Source organism: Perognathus longimembris, chromosome 14, assembly GCF_023159225.1.
Source record: "Perognathus longimembris pacificus isolate PPM17 chromosome 14, ASM2315922v1, whole genome shotgun sequence".
Lineage (NCBI taxonomy): Eukaryota > Metazoa > Chordata > Mammalia > Rodentia > Heteromyidae > Perognathus > Perognathus longimembris.
Window position 1 is genome coordinate 5,631,409 of NC_063174.1, and position 16,238 is coordinate 5,647,646.

The 16,238-nt window shown below is 38.6% G+C and overlaps 1 protein-coding gene across 3 annotated transcripts in view; it reads right to left on the bottom strand.

The window, feature by feature from the left end:
* The window catches only part of Prkd1 (protein kinase D1), a 264,056-nt gene that overhangs the window by 64,740 nt on the left and 183,078 nt on the right, over nucleotides 1-16,238 (bottom strand). For all 3 annotated transcript variants that reach the window (XM_048362554.1, XM_048362553.1, XM_048362555.1), the window contains exon 3: nucleotides 445-576. In XM_048362554.1, coding sequence (XP_048218511.1) covers nucleotides 445-576 — 132 coding nt within the window. The remainder of the gene's footprint in view (nucleotides 1-444; nucleotides 577-16,238) is intronic.

A 16,238-nucleotide genomic window follows, 5' to 3' on the forward strand; every position in this document is an offset into this window, starting at 1 on the left:
TGTCGTAGACATCCAAGTCTCCGAAGGCAGTCCTCGCGGACACACCAGGAAGGTGGAGATGGCAGGTACATGGAATATCCCTTCAGAAAAGCTGGACGGAGCACAGAGCTAAGATTGGGCACGCTTTGTGGAGCACGCATCAGGACACACATTACTCAAGAGTCACACTGTATTGCCTTCGTGTGGCTACCACAACCCCCATATAGTGCAGGGGAGAAATACTGACACATGAGACAGGGGAAAAGATGTGAGGAACGAGGACCCTAAGACCCGGCCAAGAAAGTGAAATGGGAAATTTGAAAGTAGACAAAATACTTCAATACAAATTCATACAGTCCCCTAAAAACTGCCCGGATGACGTTTCTTCGGAGGGACTGAAGACACGGCCAGAAGGGTGGGACCTAAGCTTTGGACTGTACCCAGCTCGCAGGGGAGGACACTCACCTTCGCATTTCAGGCCCTGGCGCACCAGCCCCCAAAGCATCTCTCCACAGTGATCACAGAAGGCCGGGGCACGGTAAGAATGGACAAAGAGGGCATGCGGACGGATCTGGAAGTCCTCAAAGGTGGCAGAAGCTGTAGAAAGAGGAATGTTCAAAAAGAGATGGCATGGATTTGCTGTTCTGCAGCCAGGAAGAAGACAAGATAATTAGTCTGTAATATGTCTGTACCTCCTGGTACACTTTGGGAAGAGAAGAGACAACATGACATGGTCTTTCAGTCATGAAGCTGTGTTCTTCCCACCCCAGTGGGAAGACTGAAAAGCATGAATAAAAGGATGATGCAATCTAGTTCACAAATGAACTTGGTAGGGGTTGAAAATATTTTACTTTTTTCTTTCCTAAGTAGACAAGCAAGGTCTTCAAAAGCATTAATAAAATAAAAACGTGGTGAATTAAATTTAGACAGATCTAAAAGTAACATATCTGAGCATAATCACGAAGAGACACAGTAAAGGGGCAAGATAAAATTGGAAGAACTAAGAAATCTTAGCGGCATGTTTTAGGGGAGATGAAGGTCTTGGGTAATAAAACCAAACACTAATGCCATGACTTATCAATACCATTTTATCTTCTTCAACTCCCCAAACAGAGGATTTAATATACACACTGCCAAACTGAGAAATATACTTCTATGAAGTTTATTCACCCTAGAGGCACACTTTACTTCTAATTACTGCTGATTTTCTGAGCTACTCACTCTGACAGATTATGGAACTATACTGTCCCAGAATTAGTTTTCCAAATGGCATTTCTATTATATCATAAAGAAATGGTCTTTACTTTTGCTGTGATTGACCAAATCAAGAAATAGAAAGGTATACAAAAAGAACTGAAAGATACCCCTCTAGCAGGATCCTAGTTCCAGCAGACAAGTCTGAGAAGATCATATATCCAGTTAGCTTAGCGAACAGCTGGAACTGGAGGTGTGGTTCAAGTGGTAGAGCACCCAGCCTTGGACAAAAAAAGCCAAGTGAGAAGGTGAGACTCTGACTTCAAGCCCTACTTCAGGCACTAAACAAAAGAAAACAGCCCAAATCCCCCAAACCAGAAAAAAGCAAAAAGCAAACCATAGCTCTTGTCTCCAAGGGCACACTCTCCCAGCTCTAGGCACAAGGGAGCCTGGGGCAAAGACTTGCATTAGAGCAGGGGGTACTTATGCTGTTAGTCTTAGGAACAGGAAAGAAGCTTTGCATAATTCAAAAGATATCCAGTGTCATCACTGTATTCAACTACCTACACAGGGGCTAGGAATATGGCCTAGTAGCAAGAGTGCTTGCCTCAGATACCTACACAAAGAAGGGTTGGCTAAACTGGGCCTTGTCCAATCCCTTAAAGTTTAAACACTCATGTCACAACAGAGCTTTAAAGACTTCATCAGATTTAATCCCAGAGAATTTGAGGGGAAAAGCCTTTGTTGTCCTTTCTCTTCCTCCTTGATTGAAATAAACTTGGAAAAGGACCTATTTGATTTTACACTTTTAGATTAAAAGATCATGGACAGGGGCTGGGGATATAGCCTAGTGGCAAGAGTGCCTGCCTCGGATACACGAGGCCCTAGGTTCGATTCCCCAGCACCACATATACAGAAAACGGCCAGAAGCGGCGCTGTGGCTTAAGTGGCAGAGTGCTAGCCTTGAGCGGGAAGAAGCCAGGGACAGTGCTCAGGCCCTGAGTCCAAGGCCCAGGACTGGCCAAAAAAAAAAAAAAAAAAAAAAAAAAAAAAAAGATCATGGACAATGCTTTTGAACAAATAAAAAAAAAAACCAAACAACAACCAAAAAGGTGTGAACTATGTACCAATCATGTTCTTTGGTGATTTGGTCAAAATGTGTCTAATGTGTAGAATACTAAATTCTTTGAAAAATCAGTTTGCCAAATACAGGAACAAAATTTGCTCTTAAAATATTAGAGAGAATGGCTATTCCATGCCTTTTCACCCTTAGCTTCTCCTGTCATCCTCAAAGTCTTTACCGGGGCCCACACTATGACAATACTGTGACAGTAATTAGTTGAATAATTATTGTAGTTTTCAAAATAAGGGAGACTAAAATTTGACAATACAAATACTGCTGCAATCAAACATTTTTGAATTAATCAAGAATATAAATAATTAAACTACAGATTTTTAATGACACCTCCCCCTCTAATTTATGTCACGTAAATTTGTTTTTACTTCAGCTTTGGAAAGGGATTAACATTCCAAAGCAGTCAGCATCCTTGACTTCTGTTTAAATGCCATATTTCTAAAGTTCAATTTTAATATTCTCCTGTTAATTTTAGAATAATTAAATACATTTTTAAAAGAAATCTACCAAGAGTGGTAAGGTTTTACATGCATTTGAAATCAAAACACCACATCCATTCATTATGAATTTACCTACTCCGCACCCTGGGGGCCTCGGCATTGGCTGAGTACATGCATGCCGTCTCGCCTAATCACAAAATTGCACTTCAGAGATAATCGCTCTGCACAGGAAAACAAAGTGAATGCTGTAATTCCATTTCATTTAAGTTCTGAAATCAAAACGGACAGACAAGAATAGGAATATTAAAGTGTCTAGGGACTCCAAGTAGGAAACCATTTGCTATCTGTCAGTCTGTCATCATCAATCAGATGACCTAAATTAAAACCATATGACAGGGCAACAAACTAAACACAATGGGCCCCTTACACTGGTATTTGTGTCTCTTTGATTTGCTCTATTCACAGTCTATTGTTATATTCCAGTGTGCAGGAGAGGAGAAAATGACATGCTTCCTTAGTCACTGAGCAGCTGAAACAGGTAATTGAACCAAAAACACTAATATAATCAGTAGTTCTTTTAATGTCATTACAAATTGTGGCACAAAATGGAGTAAACTGGTTAGCAGTATAGAAGAAATGAGCCTTCTGAAGCAAAATAAATAATCTCTGGAGGTCAAAATTATTTGCATAATAAAATAATGTCAGATCTTCCAACATTTTCAGTATTCTTTTAAACTGGAAATTGTTGGCAATTTGGGAAGAACATTAACGCTGTCTGGTTATGCAAGTTGAAGGAGTCTGTAATGTAAGTATTCAAATCTCATTCAGTTTTCCATAAGTAAACTAGGAAGACGATATCATATGACTATCATCTCATTTTACAGGTTACAAAATGGAGTCTCAGAAATTAAGATACTACTTGTGGTAACATACACATTCTGGACTCAGCTAGTCTTGCCATCAGAATCATATAAACTAACAGCTGCTGTGACTCAATTTATCAGATTTCTTTGGCCAGTATCCCACAAATTATAGTGAGGCACAGTAACTTGTGACAGTATTAGTAGCTACTCTGAAGGCTGAGATTAAAAGTGATGCAACTGTAAGCCAGCTCAAGCAAAAAGATTATGAGAGCCTATCTCAACCAAACAAAACACCTGTCATTTCATATATGTGGGAAGAACACATAGTAGTATTGTGATACAGGCTGGCCAAGGCAAAAAGCAAGGCCTCATTTAAGAAATTACCAGAGGAAAGAAAAGGGCTGATGGCATGGCTCAAGTAGTAGTGACCTAGCAAGTACAAGGTCTTCAGATCAAACCGCATTGTTTCTAAATATAACACATTACCTGTTGTCACATGTACTCTTACTTCAGAGTACTCTTACTTCTTACTTACTCTTACATTAAAATGGTTAGGAAAGGAAAATGTCTATGAAATAAAGCATAAGATAATATTTTAGTTCATTATTGATAGCATGGCCCTATTTTGAAGTCTACCTCTTGAAACAAATTGGAATTAAGAACAATGACTGGGTTCTGAACTATGGTAACCCACAGATTAAAACTAGCCGCATCTGTGAGTCTGGAGAAGCACTTACCACCACACTGAACAAACAAGTCTATCTCAAAGCAAAACATTTCCAAGCTTTCCATAGCGTGAAGATTTGCCAGACAATTTGTTCTTCTTCCTTATCAGCTAGACTACTGAAAGTATCTTTTTCCTACCAGTCAGCCCTCCCGACTCCTAGTATCATCTCTTGATGCAAATACTCTCACAGGCTTTTCCCTCCACCAGCCATCCAAATACACAGAACACTTACACATACATCACTTTCTGCTGCTTGACAGACTGGGCGGCGGAAATCACTTGCTATCTCTTGCAATTGTGAATATCACAAAGTAGCAGAATCTTCTTTATGTTGACCTAATATTCCTCTGTAATATCTAGTCAGTGATCCTGGGTCCAAACTGAACCTTTAGAACTGATATTTTCATGTTTTTCCCTCGTCAACTCATATGAGCCAAAGAATCCTAATAACTTGAAGGATATAGTGAGTTTGTATAATGTTCTACTAATGTATCTTAAAACCTACTAGGTAATATAATGCATATTAGAAGTAGAATGGCTAAGGAGCAGTATCTTGTTGAGAGTTAATAGTCCAAAGAGAAATAATAGGCCCCTAAAATATCATAACATAGAGTACAGGAATGGAAGCCAAGAAGGAAGGGCGGCTGATGGTGCCTGGGTCTTGAGAGCAAACGGGGCTGTACACAGGACCCTGAAAGATCAACAGCATTTCAAAAAGCACAACGTGGGATCAGGGAGAGACAGCATTGTGATGCAGTGCAACTTTCTTTCATGATAAGCAATTTGTTATATCATCTACTTTTTAATTTTTCTTCTCGACACGTCACCTTTGGTGTACTGTCTGGGAAGTCAGAAAGGAGAAGAAAATTGTCCTGGAGGGAGTTCACAGTCCCACAAGATGAGGCGCAGGTACGACAGTTCTGGAAAGATTAAGCCCGGGTCTCTTTCTGTCCCCTCCCTGCCTCCCAGTGCACCAAAGTGTCTCCAAGACATTTGTGTAACAAGGTCACTCATCCTCCCGTAACCACTGCTAGAATTAATTTTACAATTTTCTTATATCTGGAACCATTGATGGAAAGACCCCATAAGTGTCCAACAACAATATCAGTGAATGAATTCTTGTTGAGGTAACTTGTACTAGCACCTTTCAGATGGCCGAGGAAACAAAGAAGGAAATCTCTATTTTTGCCTTAGCATCTGATCAGGAAAACATTAGTGAGGGGAAGACTGTGATGTGGCTATGGAGACTATCATGTCAGCAAAGGGAACCATTGTACATAACATGAATTTAGAGAGGCTTGTTAGCAACGCCTGAAAAATTAAAAGCATATGACCATAGACTTTAAAAAACAACTACAAAACAAACAGAGAAATGGCTCCAAGCAGAATAAGAAAGTCTCAAAAGTCAGCTTGGAACAGAATGGTTAACACAAAGATGAGAGGTTGCCCTAATAAGGAGGCAAATGGGTGGTAACTAAATGAAAATGATGTGACTACATAGGGAACAGGCAGGCTTCTCTTCAGAGAGGGAGCAAGAACCTGTCAGTGACCAGGGGCCACACAAAATCCAGTTAAACTCATAAAAGTGACTTTGGCAGGAGCCCTCCCCAAGAGGACTTGGAAAAGAAGAAGGCTCACATGTAGAAAAGGCCTTCCAGCTGTCTTTTATGTAGAAAGAAAGACACAGATAGAGGCCAGGCCCACAGAATATAATAGTTTACTGCTCACAGAGGGACAAATGAGCTGAACTTTTGAATTGTAATTCGTTTTTCTCTTTTCTAGAAAAGGGACCATGTTTTTGTTTTTTTAAAGGAAGTAAAAAAAATAAGCTCAAGAACAAAATAAAGTCTAAAAGAACAAATTATCTAAGATGTAAAGACTTGAAATGATTTTCAATAGACCCATATAAAATACAAATGAGAGTTCAACAACTTGACTTCAATCATAAAAGGAACCATCTACTTCACATTTTTGTTCGATTTATCAAATTTATTACAAAGTCCTCGTGGAAGAATTAAAAAGTATTCTAATAAGAATGTGAGTTGAAACAGAAGGTAGTAAAGATATTTAGCCCTACTTAATATAAAAATATTCTGTAAAAAGTTCAAATTTCAACAATGTGGTGTTTGAATGAGACAAGGGAGAGAGTAATAGACAGAATTGGTAATACAGCAATCTATGCTGTGTATAAGTTTAAAATATGACAAGCGGTGTAACAGACTGATGAGGAAGCATCATTTAAAAGTACTTAGTATCAGTTGATCACATTACTACTTTAATCATTAACTTATTGTAACAATTATTAATTTGGGGAAAAATGAATGAGAGCCTTAAGTAATTACCAGATGAATTAAAAAGTCAAAGAAAAAATGCAAAACTATAGGAAACACAGAAGAGAACACAGTGAACCTTGGCAAGCTTCTAGAGAAAGAACAGAGGCGGTAACCTGCCGTGTAGAATCGCCGGGAGACATGATCTCGGAGTGGAGAGTCCTGGTTGACTTGCTGGAGAGCCATGCAATAGTGTCTTTTATTCGGCCCAGTTACAGTAGGCTTATGTATAATAATTATATATTTGAGGTCACAGAAAGCTAATTATGTTTAGTGCTTTCAGGTGTATAGAACATAATTACTAACATTTGTGGAGTGATTTCTATGCACTGTTAGGCACCAGGCATACAGGTGACAAGGCTAGTGTCTTCTTAAAAAAAACAAAAACAAAGAAAATTAACATTCATTTCCTGTTCAGAAAGAAAGAAATTCTTCTTTGTATTTCCCTGGTCCCTTTTTCTTACATCGGAAACAGGCAGCAGGACAGTAGGAGTAGTTCGATGGTAACCCTGAAGCAAAGCTCTGGAAGCAGTTTGGGATCTACACATGAACCCAGAGTGTTACAACGAATCCCTAAGGAATCCTTTATTTCTCTCCTAGGAAACAGATCTCCATTGCTACTCCAGGAAACTGAGCTTCATGTCCACTGTAGAAGTTGGCTTAACAGTACAAGAAATGTATCCAATGCCTAACGTAGGAATCTGTAACCTCTCTGTACATTACTTTGACAATAAATAAGAGAAAAAAAAAAAAGAAGTTGGCTTTATAAACTATCAATGCCTCCTGCCAGGGGAGGCTGCAGCATGAAAAATGTGTAAAATATACGTAATCATAATTATGCTTTCTGTAAGACTTTATTTTTGGAAAACTATTATTTGTATAAATTATTAAGATGAGTGGGATTTCTTCTGTAGAATAATTATCTGTAAGACAGAATTTCAACAAGCCTGATAATAAATAAGTTGTGTAAGCCTTTTTACAAAACCTCTTCAACAGCCGCACTTAACTCCTGGGATGTTAATAAAATAGGAGAAAGGTTACAAAGAATAGGGGTCAGAGATAGTACAGAATAAACTACCATCCATTTCTGGTAGCTACAATAATTAAAGGCTGCCAATTATTATTTGTCAATTGTAATATATGACTTTATTTTAAAATTTTTACAAACAAAATATTACAAGACTAAAGACAAGGATGAATGTAATTATTTTATGCCATCTATCTATATACTGAGATATGAGCCAACAATATTCTGTTCAATGCTGTCTTAACTAAAACCGTTACTGCTTTCTTCTACCACACAAATCTTCTCTGCTTTGTCTACAGCTAATTTTTGTCTCGCTAACTCCTACCCATCTACACTGCTCTCTTCTCTGTCCCCTCCTAGACACACTTCTGCTTTGGAATGAAATGTGTCACTGCACACTGCCAGCCTTCATCATTTTCCTGTTCACACCTGACAGATTGCTAGAGGGCAGAGACCACAACCTCTCTGAGCTTATACACAAGTTAAAGCAATCAATGAATCTTCCAGGTAATATTATCAAGCTTTTATATGTCACTTGTCTACAATTCAAATCTTCTATAGTTCATTAAATCGGGACAATATGTAACTAGAGTATTTCAAATTCAAAAGTAAAGATAATCAGAAACACACTTTGGATCATATTTTGAAAGGTTTCTCCACTGCTTTGAAGAGATGTGGTTGTTAAAATCTTTTGGCTCCAATGGCAGCCTAGTACAGGGAATGGTGAAAGCCATTCACATAGGGCCAGAGCAGATCGTGGCTGTAATTTGGGTTATAGCAAATGGATGATCTTGGATAAGGAACTTTTTGTGTGTGTCTGTCGTGGGGCTTAACTCACAGCCTAGGTGTTGTCTCTGAGTTTTTTTCCCTCAAGGCCAGCACTCTACCACTTTGAGCCACAACTCCACTTCCTTGGATAAGGATCTTCGTTTCTCTAAACTCAATTTCCAACTCTAGAAAAGTTGCATGGTGAAACACCACATTAGACCATGCGGACAAAAAGTGATTGGCATAGTCCTTGGAATATTGGTGGAATCATCCCAAAAAAGTCTCAGCAAAATGATTAAGAGTATGGTCTTTAAAGCCAAGAAGACCAAAGTGTGAATTCCAGTTATTATTAATATTATTCATAGTAATATTCTCATGATCATCAATACGAACAAAGGGGGAACACTGCTTTTAAGTTTGTTGCCAAACCAGGACACTTAAAACCTAAGAATTTAAAACCTATTATTTTTTGTTGCTTTACTTCATAAAGAGTATGTTTCCACTGCACAGGAAATTGCTTTTCTATTCACTGGTCTGGTTAAACTAATTAAATGAAGCTAGGTTCATAGGGCTGTGTCTAGTTCCCTCTCTAATATGAATCAATTAACAGTTGGGAATTGCAGTGGGGAAAGAAGGGTCACCATATCCTGATGTGACTGAATGACAAATGCCACAGCTGGAAGGAGATTAGAGAGCATCTCAGGTCAAGAAGGAATGTAAATGGCTGCCCCATGTGTCTAACATAGAGGAAAAAGAAAATTAAGTAAAAATGTCATGGAGTCAAATTCTAGCTAATGAGTGCAAGCTCTGCAGGCACCTCGAATAGAGGGAAAGAAAGGTCAAGTCTGTTTCTCAGAAAGCTCTATGGTGTACAAGAGACTTTATACCTTTAAAAGGATAATGACCTAATTTACATGCAGAACACCAGCATACAAATTACCTTTTAGACTTCTTATAAAAGGCTGGTAGACAAAGACTATGTACGGCATTATATAGGCATGTTTCTGAGAGGCAGCAGGGTTTCTGAGGATGAATGGCATACTGTGGTCAAATACATTTATTTGCATATAGAGACACCAAGATCTTATATTCCTTGCTTCAAGTTTCTTAGTTTCCCTGTAATTTTCTTGACAAACATTATGATGTTTTCTTTTTGTGGTTCATGAACACAAAACTCTTATAAGCTATGAAATCTGCAAGGTATCCCTGCTCCAGAAGCAGAAAGAACCCAACAGTTATGCAATCCAGTGTCATTCACTGCTGCTGGGTCAGCAGGACCTGGTGCAGGAGACATTTTGACTATGGGTGAAGATACTGTTCTGAATATATCTCAGGGCACAGAGAAGGGAGAGAGATGGGGTTGAAGGACAATCTGTAATCTTTATGAAGGACCAAGTTGACTGATTAAGTCGGTTCACTCGGTCATTAGAATAAAAGAGCTTTAAGAATCAAAAATCCAAGGTTATGGAACCCACTTTAATGGAAAGTCCACTCCATTTGGTACGCAGACTGGGTAGCCACGGCCACAACTGAGATGAGACACAGAACAGCTCTACTCTTGCCCCCAAGTTTCCTGCTGCTTTATAGGAATTCCCTTTCTTCCTCCCCTCCCATTGCAACCACGGATTTGTTTCCTGTCTATTTCCCAATCTATCATATGCATGTAGCCTTTGATACTAGCTTCTGTCACTGTGGTGCTTTGGAAAGCCACCCATACTGAAATGTGCAATTGTGGTTCAACCCTTTTATTGCTGAGTTGTGTTTTACTTTGTTGATACGCCAGGTTTGTTTAATTCCTCCCAGCAGCAGCTACCATCTATGCCTTTGCCAGAATATGAGAGCAGAGGGTCAGCCTGGAGCTGAGGAGGCAGAGATCAAGGAAGCAGAGCAGGAGGAATGGAGGAAATGGAGAATCAAGAGAGCAGCAGGAGCAAGGCAAGAGGTAGAGATGGACAGGAAGATGGTTTCTACAGGGTCTGCATGAAAACTTTCTTGTTAAAAATAATTACCTTCTTTCTTTTAAACAAAAACTGATTTGTTGATCCATTTATTTACTCCTATTTATTGTGTCAATGTGTGAACCAAGGACTTTTCACATGCCAGGTAAGCCATCTGCCCCTGAACTCCACCCTCAGCCCCTTTCAAAGAGGACACAAAGTAATTAAAAACACAACTGAATAAACTTATATACAAGAGAGAGGGCACAGAAATCAAAAACACTGACTAGAGGGAATAAACCAAAGGGAAAAAAGGAAAGAAAAAAGAGCTACAAACAGAACAATAAAAAAAAAACAACCCACAACTCTTGCTCCCACCTCTTGGAGCTCATTTAGATAAGCACTATTTTATATAGTCATATCCACATTGCCATTGAGCCATTGTGATCCTCTGCTAAGAATATCCTAGAGATATCCTAGTTGTTATAAATGAAGGAAACCATGGAGCCTGTGTTCCTTTGGGTCTGGCTTACTTTGCTTAATATCATTTTCCCCAGTCCTTGCATTTCCTTATGAATGGGGGGGGGGGCAACGTCATTCTTTCTGATAGAAGCATAGCATTCCATTGTGTATATATACCACTCTTGCTGATCCATTCATCTAATCGGGGCATCTGAGTTGATTCCATATTGTAGCTATGGAAAATAATGCTGCAGTGAACATAGTTGTACTGGTAGCTTCAGTGTGGCAGAAACAGTGGGACACAGGGTGAACCAATACAACAGTGATACTCACTAGACACTATGTTGGAAATGAGCTTTACGTCCTGGGGGGAAGGGAGACGGGGGAAGTAAGGAGAAAATGGGAGAGGAGGTAACACTGTTCAAAAAGAAATGTACTCATTACCTTACATATATAACTGTAACCCCTCTGTACATCACCTTCCCAATGATTTTTTTTAGTAAAAAAAGAATATAACACAAAACCATGTGTTACTAGTCCTTCAGATCAAATTTCCTTCAGATAAAATTTGAGAGGGAGACATGCTTTCCAATTTATTGTTTATATAAAAAGTGAGTATTTGTACCTTTTTGAAAAAGTGGTCTATTTTTCCCAGTATTTATTCTAATATAATTTCATTGTATGTAATGCGCTATTTTTCCACAAGAGCAGGCTTTTGGGGGCTCTTCTAGGAGGATGAATGGGGTCCAGAAAACAAGTATGGGTGTTTGTAACAGCTAATATATTAATATTTATACCTTACATATAGTGTATATATAGTACATATACAAATAAACTCTTTCAAAGAATATATCTTCCTCACAATTATGTGACTCAGCAATACCTGTTAACATATGTTTAAGACTCTCTTTTTATAACACTGGATAGCATATGATTTTTGGAGTCACATAACATGGCCGGTGCTGCGTTCACCGACTATGAGACTGCAGAAATTACCTGCATCTCACTTTTCCTCATCTTAGAAATGACTACAAAAAGTAACAAAAAATAGTGCTCATAAGCATTTAAATGAAAACATTTAAATTAGAGTGGAATATCTGGTGTAAGAACTGTAAATCAAAGTACAGAAACTCACTCCAAATGATCAAAGAGACATGAACTTTGAAAATACTACTGTAAGACACAGGGAAAACACTGGAAGTTATAGGCAGAGGAAACAATTTATCTGGATAGGCTTCCAACTGTACAGCAAATAAGAGAAAGAATGGATAAATAGACTGCATTAAGTTAAAAAAAGTGTCAGTACAACAAAAGAAACAATTACCAGAACAAAATACAACCTACAGAATGGGAAACCAGCTATTCAGTAAAGAGTTGATATACAGAATGTACAGCAAAAAACAACCCAATTAATAAAATAGGAAAATAAATTGAACAGACTTTTTAGAAAGAGAAATACAAATCACTAATAAATGCACAAAAGATTGTTCAACTTCTTGTTCCATAAAAGGAATGTAAACGAAACCTACATTAAGTTTCTATCTCACTCCAATCAGACTAGTTATCTTCAAGAAAACAAAAAAATGCTGTCAAGAATGGGGTGTTGGGATGGACTCTATGGTCTCCCTCATAGGGAACAATTAGCACAGGTTTAGGCTAGTCACAGCAGAGGATCACAAGAGCCCAATAACTATACCCTTATGAAAACAAAAGATGATGCTAAGTGAAATGAACTCCATGTTATGGAAACAATTGTTATATCACTGTTGTAACTACTTTCAACGTGCTATGTGTAACTGTAGCTTCTATTATTGATGATCTTCTTGTATCCCCTTCCTGTGGTTGTACCTACACTATCTCTGTATCTTATCTGAGTACATTGGATACCGTGTATACTGGTATTAGAATTAGGAAACTGAGGGGCTGGGGATATGGCCTAGTGGCGAGAGAGCTTGCCTCGTATACATGAGGCCCTGGGTTCGATTCCCCAGCACCACATATACAGAAAATGGCCAGAAGTGGCGCTGTGGCTCAAGTGGCAGAGTGCTAGCCTTGAGCAAAAAGGAAGCCAGGGACAGCACTCAGGCCCTGAGTCCAAGGCCCAGGACTGGCCAAAAAAAAAAAAAAAAAAAAAAAAAAGAATTAGGAAACTGAAAGGGAATAACAAAATCGAGAGACACAGGGTAAAAAAAGATAGACAACTACAAAAGCAATACTTGCAAAACTGTTTGGTGTAAATGAACTGAACAACTCGTGGGGGGGAAAGGGTAAGGGAGAGGAGGAAGGGGGGAATGAGGGAGGAGGTAACAAACAGTACAAGAAATGTACCCAATGCCTAACGTATGAAACTGTAACCTCTCTGTACATGAGTTTGATAATAAAAATTAAAAAAAAAGAATGGGGTGTTGGGGTAGGAAGCCTCATACATGATTGTGGGAATGTAAATGAATACAACACTATGAAAATTAGTATGAAATGTTTTCAAAATAACAAAAATATACTTTCCTTATGACCTTTTCATACTACTGTTCAAATATATATCCAAAGAAATTTAAATAATTAGTACAAAAAAGATACTTGCACACCCATGATGACTGCAGTTCTGTTTCTGTACAGCCAAACTGTGGAATAGCCGAGAGGCTCAACAACCAACAAATGGATAAAGAAAATATAGTAAATATACCACGGATTATTACTCAGCCAAATGACATTGAAAATATACTGTTTGAAGGAAATAGATGTAAATGTAAATCATCACATTGAACAAGATAATTCAAGCTTAAAAAGCCAAATATTGCATACTGTTGCTCCTTTGTAGACACCAAATGTAGACACTACACCTAAAATAATGATGAAGATAATAATTAAAAACATGACATTACTGTAATGGCGTGATTGTTGGGGAATATGGAATCAGAAGAAGGGGGAGGGTCAGCAAAGGGCAGAAACGGTAATATAAAAGAGGGGGAAACTTGTTCAAAATATAAATGTAACAGCAAACAAGACAATATGCTGCCAACCAACTGTACAACGCATGGCGATGGGGGAGGGAGAGGGGAAGGGGGAAAGAAGAGAAAAAATGAGGGAGGAACAAGTTTGATAAGAAATGTACTCACTGCCTTACGTATGAAACTGTAACCCCTGTTTACATCACTTTGACAGCAATTTAAAAAAAATCAGATGGGACCTACCTTGCTCTCACGTGAATCAGTGTGTATTTGAGAGCATATTTTAATATGAATTCTTTGCATTCTGAAGAATGTGGAAGTAGACACATTGTTAGGTTGAAATTTTTAGGAGAGTACTTACCTATGTTAAATATGTGCTAGATATCTTTAAATAAAATAAGCAAAGAATCATCACTAAGAAACGTATCCTTTTTTCATAGTTACATTATGCCTTATTAAAAAAAAACAACCCTGTCCTCATGGATCACAGTTTTGATTCTGTACCTTTGATTGAAAAAGGCAATTTGTATTCAAGAATCCACAACCTTAATGGTGAAATGCTTTTAGAGGGATTAATGCAAGCCAATAGTATGCTGAGAAAATGAGCAGTTAAGTTTTCAAAATTGCTGAGTATAGATGGTAATTCCCAATTACACTACCAATGACATTTTCCAAAGCAAAAGAACTACACGGAATCTGACAATAATGAACTATGGAAAGTGAGAGCCAGAAAAACGGCCATGAGTGGCTACATATGATATGAGATCCACCGAGTCCTATAGTGCAATTAACAATTTCAGTATGCAATTTGGCTTATGGTTCTCTATCATACATGGTCATTGAGAAATAGAAATGCAATATCAAATAGTTTGGTGATTAGTAAGTGCTTGCTTCTCTAGCACCAGTAAAGTAAGAACAGTGAACTATGCACACTGGTAGAGGAGAAGCTACAAATTAGAAGAATTTCATTTACCCTCTACTCAATGGCACTTTTCTAAGACTCCCTGTGACTGAAAAGATGGCTCTAGATTCAGAGCCTCATGAAGATACTTTTACTTCCCTTTCTAACTTTCAAGTATTCTGAAAACTTTTAAGCAATTAGTCCTAGGTTGCTCTTCCTGAAACACTCCTTTCATCAGCTTCCCTTTCCACATCACTAAATGTTTTCTGCTTCTCGGTGCATTACCAGTCAAGAAACTTATTTTGTTTGAGTAGCCAAAATATGGTAGTCATAGTTGAAAACAGGGATGGGGGTTGCATTGCTCAGAGAAAGAAGGTATGGTTTGGGTGCTCCTAGAGCTTAGGATCAAAGAGAAACCCTAAAAAGGTAGGTAAATATATTTGCAGGTAGGATGAGCCAAACACTGTAAGAATGGAGAGGAATTTTAGGGAGAACTCAGGTGAAGAATAAGTGTAAGGCTTTCAAAGCAAATATGGGAGGCGGCAGGCATTCTAAATAAAAAGAAACGCCCAGAACTAAAAAGCAAAGGGCAGCCTTAGGAGAGGCGGTGGCTGTTTGGCTGGATCATGGAATATCCAAAGGCTATGTAAAATGTGTGCCAGGAAAAGCTGTGGAGCAAGCCAGGGTTTGGAGAGCGGCTTGAATACCTCCTTAGGGAAAGTGAATTCAATGAACAGTGAACAGAGGGGCATTGTAGGCTTCTGAAAAGACACGGTACTTGATCATGCAAGGTTTTGCAATGGCTGGCATGTAGGACAGACTGCAGATAGGATGGACTGTAGGTGAATGAGGACAGACAGCAGTGAAAGCCATGTAGGGTTTCTGTACAGGAATGTAATAATCAACAGAGGAAAGAAAAGAAATGCAAGCTATAGACTTGGTAACTAATATGATGAGCAATACTACAGAAAGGCACTTACTGGCAACCGTCAGCCCTTACAACCGACTGCAAAGCAGCTGGCCTGACTGATAATGAGAGATCTCTATCTAGTAGGCCATGTGAGTTGAACAGGAGGAACAAAGAGTTCTGTTCTAGGTATGTTGAGCTAGAGTGACAATGGAATGTCTGATTGATAATTTCTGGCAGATTGTTAAAAATGTGCTCAGGCTGGGCTTTGGTGGCTCATAATTGGAAGCCTGGCTACTCAGGAAATTGAAATCTGAAGGATCTTGGTTTGAAGCCAGCTTGGGCTGCTTCACAAAACTCCATCTCAAAAATAACCAAAAAAAAAAAAGTAACAATGCAGACATAGGTCAAGTGGTAGAGCACCAGATAGGCAAGAAAGTTGAGTAAGAACATGGCCATGAGTTAACACCCCAGTATTGGCAAAGTCCAAATCAGAGTTTTGAAACACTATCAAGTGCTAAAATGGTAGCTGGATGTTATGTTGTTGGCTTATGTCTATTATAACTACATAGAGGGAAGAGATCTGGGGAATTGAGATGCCAGCCTGGGCACAAAAATTA